The sequence below is a fragment of the Cygnus olor genome, chromosome 3, assembly GCF_009769625.2.
Source record: "Cygnus olor isolate bCygOlo1 chromosome 3, bCygOlo1.pri.v2, whole genome shotgun sequence".
NCBI classification, from domain to species: domain Eukaryota; kingdom Metazoa; phylum Chordata; class Aves; order Anseriformes; family Anatidae; genus Cygnus; species Cygnus olor.
In genome coordinates, this window is record NC_049171.1 from 22,254,302 (window position 1) to 22,263,349 (window position 9,048).

General features: G+C 38.6%; 1 protein-coding gene across 12 annotated transcripts in view; it reads left to right on the forward strand.

Annotated features, from left to right (window-relative positions):
* Positions 1-7,387, forward strand: part of ARHGEF10 (Rho guanine nucleotide exchange factor 10) — a 120,934-nt gene extending 113,547 nt beyond the window's left edge. For all 12 annotated transcript variants that reach the window (XM_040550760.1, XM_040550766.1, XM_040550768.1 and 9 more), the window contains 2 exons: positions 1,361-1,483; positions 3,500-7,387. In XM_040550760.1, coding sequence (XP_040406694.1) covers positions 1,361-1,483; positions 3,500-4,014 — 638 coding nt within the window. In that variant the 3' untranslated portion in view covers positions 4,015-7,387. The remainder of the gene's footprint in view (positions 1-1,360; positions 1,484-3,499) is intronic.
* The last annotated feature ends 1,661 nt before the right edge of the window (positions 7,388-9,048 follow it).

The window sequence follows — 9,048 nt, forward strand, 5'->3', positions numbered from 1 at the left end:
AAAACCGTAGAATTATTTTGGTTGGACAAGACTTTTGGAGGTTGTCTTGTCTGTCTTCCTGAAACAAGACAAACTGCATCTGGTTGCACAAGGACTTGTCCAGCCAAATTTTGATTATCTTCAAGGACAGAGGTTCCACAACCTTTCTGAGCTGCCTGTTCTAGTGTTCAGCCATCTTCATGGTGAAGGAACTTCTCCCTACATTTAATATCAATTTTCCATGTCCCAGATCTGGTCCATGGTGTCTTTTCCTGTCAGTGTGCACATCTGAGTAGTCTGACTCTGTCTTCTGTGTACCGTCCCATTAGACAGGTGTTTTTTTTAATCCCTCTGTGTACATTATTTGCTCCAGTTTCCTTATCATCTTGGTGACCTTCTGTTGGACTTATGCCAGTATGCCAATGTCATTCTTGTACGGGGGAACCCAAATGTGGATACGGCACTTTTGATAGTATTTCACAAAATAAAAGCTAGGAGAAAAAAAGTAATTATGAACAGGTTTGAGTCTCGAGTATGGCGTGTTATAGTAATACATTATTGAACATTAGGAAGTGGAATGCCTTTCTGGTTTTTTGTTTGTTTTGCTTTGTTTTTTAATTGAGAATACACATAGCGTATTTGCAAAAGCGTACTTGGGCCCCTCACTACAAGAAGGACATCGAGGCCCTGGAGCATGCCCAGAGCAGGGCTACGAAGCTGGTGAAGGGCCGGGAGCAAAAGTCCTGTGAGGAGCGGCTGAGGGAATTGGGGTTGTTTAGTCTGGGGAAGAGGAGGCTCAGGGGAGAGCTCTCATTGCTCTCTACAGCTACCTGAAAGGGAATGGTGGGGAGCTGGGGGTCGGCCTCTTCTCGCAGATAACCAGTGATAGCACTAGAGGGAATGGCCTCACATTGTGCTAGGGGAGGTTTAGGTTAGAAATTAGGAGACATTTCTTCTCAGAAGGAGCAGTCAGACATTGGAACGGGTTGCCCAGGGAGGTGGTGGAGTCACCACCTCCGGGGGTGTTCAAGAAAAGGTTGGACGTGGTGCTAAGGGACATGGCTTAGTGAGTGACATTGTAGTAAGGGGATGGTTGGACCAGATGATCTTGAAAGTCTTTTCCAACTCTAATGATTCTGTGATTCTATGTCTACTTCTAGATACTGTGGTTTTGAGATTAAGGACAGACTATACAAGAAGTTCAGTTGTATTTAAATTGCCACGTAGTGACAAAAGTTTAATACCTCAACCCAGCAAAATGTTTGCCTTTCTGATGAGTGCTTTGCTGAATGAGACAGTACAGCTGTGTGTGTTTGAGGTTACTTTGATCTAGGCAAAGATCATCACCCTGAAATAACGCAGTGCTTCCTAAACCTCACAGGGCAGCAGCGTGTTTCTGTGACCAGCCTTCTGGTGTGCCATGGTTTATTACTGGTTGGAACAAATCTGGGTATAATAGTAGCATTGCCCGTGCCACGCCTGCAGGGGATTCCCAAAGTAACTGGTGAGTGAAATTTCTCAAATGGATTGAGTAGAATGGTGTTATACTGAACATTTCTTTTTTCTTTTTAATTTTTTTCTGTCAGTAGTTCAAATGACTGCCAAATTACATGTTGAAATACTTATCAGAGCTTTGTGATGAAATTGTATTTGTCATTCTTCCTTAGCTTTGCCACATATCCAGATACTTGCCTAGATTTCTCTCAGTTGTTTGAGTCAGGACAACTGTTTTTATTTAGGGAATAAGAATAGGATAGGCATTAATCCTGTTGGAGTACAGTAAAAATACGAGAAGGAGAAGAGAGTGTGGTGCAAACAATCTTTCTTCCAGATTTGGGGAAAGCATTAGGTTTAGATACATAGGTACTGAAAATGTAGTATGTTTTCTGATTATTCAGTAAATTGGTTTTGTACCCTTTCTTTCCAAAACTGTAGACTTGGTATATATGAGAACATATATTTTGGTTTTTGGACAATGATCAGTATTTTTGCATTGAGAGATGCTTTTGTTAGTTTCACATTGCCCTATTTGAAATATATATGAATGCTGCTGTATCATTTTGCAAGTGTTTAAGCTGCTAGCAGAAACAACATTTGTTTAAGTATATTTTATTCCAGTTAAACACCCCTTTGCCATTCTACGTTTTGGTTTCAGAATTCTGCCAGAGCTGCTGAGCTGTGGATGGAAGCTGGCAGATTTTATGAGGCAAGCTATTTGTAACTTCCTTCAGGGGAGAAAAAAAAAAAAAAAAAAAAAAGCTTATGTAACTTTTCAAAATGAAAACGTAATCCTCTGTGTTGAGCAAGATACGCAGCAATAATCCAGTATGACAACAGATGAATGTTTCTTAAAAGATAGGGAAGCAATATTAGAAATAAAAAAAAAAAAATGCATAGTCGTAGAGTCAAAAAAGCATTTCATTTTATTGTCTCATTTTCTCTTTTGATGTGGTTTATGTCATCTGCATATTCTTGCATTTATTTTGGGTCAAGACTTGTCAGATTTCGCAGGTCTAGCAGCATTACATTTTTATAGTCTTCAGATATAGTATTTGGAATTTGAACCAAAAATGTCTGACTTTTTCCAGTTGTGCTTCCAGTAGTGATAATTCATCTTAATATCATTGCACTTTCTGTAAAAGCAGATTTTTTTTTATTATAACCTGGAAGGTATTAAGGAGTTAGGGATGGACAGAGTGATTTGTAGAGTTGTTTTTTTCCGTGATAGCCTAATTCTTTTTTATATTGTAGCTGATTTTGTATAATGTGTGTGTGTGTGTATGTATATATATATATATATATAAACCGTAAAAGCCACATACACTGATGTTGGTTGAGCTTCTGAATTTAGCACTATACAATTTATTTTTCATACATTCTAATGATTTGCACAGTGTAAATTCTCTTTGTACTACCAGCATCCCCCTGTTTAAATACTTTTAAAAAATAATTGAAATTGTTCAGCCATTTCCTTATGAATCTGCCATGGTAACCAGAAAAGCATTCAGAAGGATGAGCTTTAGTTCCTGCTTTATAGCGTGGAGAGCTCTATTACAATGAGACAGATGTTCGTATGCTATTCTAGAAAGGTACAGAGTTGCAGTAGGATTAATTGAAAACCACATATTTTGTTTGTGGATTACTGGAGAAAACTCATGATGTTATATTTGTGTCAATGCCAAAAAAAAAAAAAGTTAGTAGAAAGTTTCTGTACTCACGCTGTTGTGAACGCAGCACAAGTCAATTTGAATTCATACTGTCACGTTTCAGCTGGTTTATTAACACAGTCCTAAAACACCTTTATGGCACAATAGGTAATTTTTTCTTTCTACATTTTTTTCTGTAAATTGTGTACATACAAGGCAACAGACAGGCTACAGACAGACTGGAAGCATATAATAGAATTTTAAGAGTTATGCATTCCTGAGCAAATTTAATGGACTACTTAGGGCAGAGTGCTATGTGTTTTATTTATTTATTTATTCTTAATCCTTTAATTGTCTTTTTTTTTTGGCTCCAGGAAGAGGAATGGTGTCATATCATGCACACAATGGGCCAGTCAAGTTTCTTGTAATGGCTACGTCTATAAACAAGAAAAACAAAAACAAGTTGAGGAACAGCCTGCCTCCTGGCTCAGAATCTAAAGAAGACGACCAAAAGAATGTTCTGCACAATGACAGACCAGGCTCTTCCCTTAGTAACAACCCTGATACTTCAGTTTGGCTGGGAGGTTCAGTAGGATCCATTGCACAAAAAAGTGACTTGTCTTCATCTTCAGGATCCCTTACTTTGTCTCACGGATCAAGTTCCCTAGAGCATAGACCAGAGGACAGTAACATTTATGAGCTTTTGAAGGATCAAAATTTCTCACTTAAAAGTAAAAGACAGAAATCCAAGAAAATGAAAGCAATTTCAGTGTTAGTCATTTCTGGTGGCCAAGGACACAGAAGAGTGAACAAGAAGACCAAACAGCAACGACAAGATGAATTAGTATCTTCAGTGATGGTCTGGCAGATCCCACTATTAAATATCTGAGTGAACAAAATCCAAAAAACTTCCTACTGTTAAACAAAGTCTGGTATCTTTTTACAGCAAATGCCAGCCTAGGACCCAAACCAGTAGACCTTATACACATGAGAGCAGTTTCAGTAGGACTGGATCACAGATACAAGGCAGAGTCTTCACATATTTAGAACATTCTGCAGTGTTAAGAGTATTGGAAAAAGTTTAGCTGTTGATTCTGTCTTTGATACTTAGAACAGAAAGGGTTTGTTAGACACTTTTAAAGACTTTAGAAACCTTATTTATATTTACATTTATAAATATCATTATGTTCTATAGCACTTAGGGAAGGCAAGGAACATGTGCTCTGTCGCATGCCGTTTTCGGTTATGTAAATCAGCAGTTGTTTCCTTTTCCAAAGTGACATATTGCATGGACTGTAGATTTTAACAAATTAGCAAATATTTTTAAACAATAAATATTCTAATGCAAGCTAATATTAATTTGGTAACTACCATAATAGTTTGTAACATCATTCCATATGCCAGAGTTTGGTCTGAACAAAAGCAGTTATTTTAATTGACACGTGTTTATTTCAGCGTAAAAAATAGATGTTTTTTATTTCTAATGCTCAGTATTATTAAAAAAAAAGTTGCAGTATAAAAAGTGCATTAATTTTCTCAGTAGTTGCAATGTGTCTGTCACATAGAGAAAGTTCTAAGGATGTTACAGCATAGGGCAAATAGAAAATACAGATGTAGAACAGCTGTGCATTGTAGTGCTGGTAACACATTCCCTCCTGGCAGCTTGGTATCAAAGCTAGACATGGACTGTGCCATTTTTAATTAGGTGTGCATAACGAGTATATAAATAATGAGAAATACACTAACATTGCAATACGTATAGGAAGCGCACGTAATCACTGTGGGCATTTGCCCTACGTCAGTTGATTTTTGCTACATCCTCAGGCAAACACCTATCAAAAAGTGTCACTGCACAACTGCAGACAGCAGAGATATGATCCTAACTTTTCACCCAGATATTCAGCCAAACATGGTCTTGCAAGCGGATATTGTGAAAATAGTGTGCACAGTTTCTTTGCGTTCATTCACTCAGTGAGGAAAGGTGTTGCTTTGGTGCTGTTAGAGGGCTGAAATCTAAACAGAGACCTAATTAATCATCTTTTCTTCATGAATCAATATATTTCCAAAGGTAATGTTGAATTTGGGGATTACTACTGACATTGCTTTTTGCACTAGTCTCTGTGCATGTGAAATACAAGACAAAGCCTTCAGCTCAGAAAGACGTAAAAAATGGTGATGAGACACGGCATTCAATCAAAATGCATTTAATGTGTGTTGAGTGAAGGAACGGGGAACATCCTTTTCCCTTGTCAATAGACTGGAAGATGCAGAGAAGTCAGGACTCAAGTTTCATTTGGATATGTTAGGAACTGTAATACTGTCCATCAGTTCAATAAAATATAAATTGTGTCCAAAGCAGAAAGTCTGCCAGATGTTTGCATTGACTAAAGTCAAGTGCAAGTTTTGACTGCTTCGGAACTCTTCTAATCCCAGTAAGGGGATGGATTTCCCTCAAATTATTTCTGCTACTTATAATACAAACTCCTTGATTACACCATGTTTTGTTTCAGTCTGCATAGTTTTAATCAACGTTAGCCATAATTAGGGTTTCCCTGCACATTATATTTCAAAGTAAACAGTACTAGAGACTGGATTAGTTTGTTCAATATAAGATAGTTTTTTTTTTTTTTTCTTAAATAGCAGCAGCATTATAAGCGTTACTGAAATTTCTTTTGCTATTTTTCACCAAATTTGTATCTCTCTAAATTCTCAGTCTGCTCTAAAAAGCAAACCTGTATCAAGCTGACTCCAAAGTCAGTGGGTGGGCTGACTCACCAAGCCTGATGGAGCACCGCAGTACGAGACCATCGTGTCTTCCTGCCACATGACACACAGTATGCGGGACAGAGGGAATGCTGCTGCGGAAAACCTTTGCCTGCTGGCTGGCACTAAAATAGACGTTTCAAAAATCAGATATGCATGCACATTTCTTTTCAGAGGTTTGGCCCACATCCTACATCCCGATGAGTTTGGGCTTCTTAAGCCATAATAACATCGACTTCAATAACTCATGAAGGAAATTTCTTATGGGTTGGATTGTAGGTTTAGGTCCTTCCTTACTGTTTTGTGCTTTTACACTGTGTCTTTCACCATCTACATCTCACTGCTTCAGCTGGGTGTTGTCAGCATTGGTGTGGGCTTAGTGTTGGCGTGAGTCCTTGAGCAAAACAATTTAGCGTGCCTCTAAGCCATCAGCCAGTAACATTTTCCCCAAATTTTCCTCCTCTTCCTGACCTAGTGCCTGGTCTTGCCTGAGGGATCAAGGCTGGTAGTGTTTTCTACACTCTTCCATAGCTATGGCCCTGGGAGTTGCTCTTTGCCCACTGTGTGGAAGTACTAAATCGTACAGTTTAATGTATGTATATTGAAAAACATGTTAAAAGATTCTTCTGTGTATAAAGCATATATAACCTAGCGTCCATTTGCTACACTTACAGCAAAAAGACTAAAGGTGTGATTCTACGTGCCCATTGGGTGTGGGCTTCCATGTCCATGCTTTTGGGACTGGAATTACGATTATGCCCACTCTCTCGTGGTTCGTTATCACCGAGAATGGTAAGCTGAGTCCCCCACACATTCAACTGGAAATCCATGCATGGAGCTATTACAGAATCTGCTGGCAACGATGCATGAGAGTTTTAAAATGTTAAGCGATATTCATCCTATCTTCCAGCTGAGATGTTTTCTTCAGTTCAGACAACAGAACAGGAGAAACAAATCCAAATTTGCTCTTCTGAAAGTCCATCAGTATTTTGCCACTGACTTCAGTAAGACCAGCACCACATTTACATTACACTGTTTTGAAAACAAACGTATCTGTTTGTCTTACTGAGTGGTTTAGAGAAAGAAAAGCTGTATGTCTTTTGTTAGAGACACACATTGTCATGAACTGGATTTTCAGTAATGAACTGAGCACAACGTGCAATGCTTATTTTCTGATACACAGCGTACGTAGCAAGGTATTACCTTACTGTGAAAGCAGAGAGGAACCAAAGTTTATTTTACAGAAGGCAAATAACCTTTATAGCCGTTTCAGACTGCTGCTGGGTAGGTTGGATCTTGCTTTCTGATACTGCTTTTCTAGATTAATAGAAGTTATGGAAAATATTAGGGAAAAAGGGGAGCAAGTGTAACCACTATGATATACTCTGTATATGTTTTCTAACACATAGTAGGGTCTTTTATAACATGAGCCATAAAACTTATGTATTTATGTTCAAAGCATAAACTGAAAAAATGTTTAATAAAAATGTGATAAAAATTAACTTCACAAGTACATTTCTCGGGTCGTCATTTTAACAAGAAGGCTAGAATCCATGGCATGCATTAATGAGTAATATTATATATATATATAAAAAATAATTAAGTTATGAAAGGGAAAATAGGATATGTAATGAGGAAAAGAGAGAGAGATTTTTGAATTCTTATAGTTTCTAGGTTTTAAGCACCATCAAGTGCAATTTCTGCAAGTGATGCAGACTCTCATAATAAGTTTGACCCCTGTATGAATAGACACAAATAGTACCCAAGCAGCAAAATTTCTTCTATGCTGCCTACAGGGAATATGAATCAGCATTTGGGCAGTGCATATGGTATAGAAAAATGAGATGCATTAATGCTCCAAATGAGTATGGCAGAGCAAAAGCATTAAAAGAGGAAATTAATTTTCAGTTGGTAACTGGCAGTTCATCCTAATTAATCTGCCCTAAAGGATGCATACAGAATCCCCTGATTGTGTTTAAATTCAGAGGCTTGTATTCATCAGGCTCGGCAATAGCCTTTTTGTGTGTACCTGCACTGTTATAACTAAACAAGAAGAGAGTTATTGAAGTAAAATAAATAGCTATTAAAGCCTGGCTTTTTGTTCTTGTTTTTAATACCACATCTATTTTATTTATTGTTCTGGAAAACACCAGCTTTTCATTCCCTCTTCTGAAGATCATTGGTATTTTCTTGAGTTTCCTTGCCATTCTTATTGCTGCAGTAGCAAAGATACGAAATGAAATCAAATTCCATGGGTGCAGGATATTGTAAATTCACACGCTTCAGGCTGGATTCTGTCCCAACTGGCATTTACAACTCATTTATGGGTGGGATGAGGGTGTTTAAAAGTGCATGCTGCCCCTTTGAGACACATACGAGAATACGGGGAAAGATCTGAAGTGTGGTGCAGTGCTTAAACTTCATTTCTCCTCTCTCTTACGTCCAATTTGATCTTTGAAATGCATAAAGGTGAATTACTTTTCATGAAATGCATTTTGGGGTGAGAAAAATCTGCAGTTTGAAAGGTGCAGTCAAGGGAGGGCTCTGTAAGAGTTGATCTGTACTTCAATGAGTGTTACCAGGGGACTGATTCAGTATTTCTGATTGCTTTGTATATCTTCACAGCAATAATACTTCATGTAATAATAGTGCTGTTAAGAAGGTAAATTGATATCTGTAGCTTGGAATAAGCTGAGTTGAAAAGTGGCTGACTTGAAGCCTCATGATGAGCCTGTACAAGAAAACAGATTAAAGACATTACTGCTGCCTAAACCCATGATTAGCCCTTTAAGCTGTGCCTCCTGCTTGCAGGCATCCCGCACGTGCGGCTCTTGAGCTGTCTGTGCTAGTGAACTGGGCAGGACCAGGGCCACAGCCCGAGCGCTGCTGGCCTCTGGTCATGTCCTGGTCACGGCAGGCTCTTGGGGGTTAATGCTTCTCCCATCAGGCAGCACTGACACTTGGGTGGTTTGGGGCCGATTAACCGCGTCAATCTCTTTGGTCTCTTGGTACTGATGAAGCTTAACGCATATCCATGTAGCGTGCTTCACATGGGATGGAGCCTAGCAGCCTGAATCTTGAGACCCTAAGTCTAGTACACACGGGGAATAGAAATAGGTGCACTTAGAGGTTGGTTCTTCCCACCGCTCTTAAACGTTTA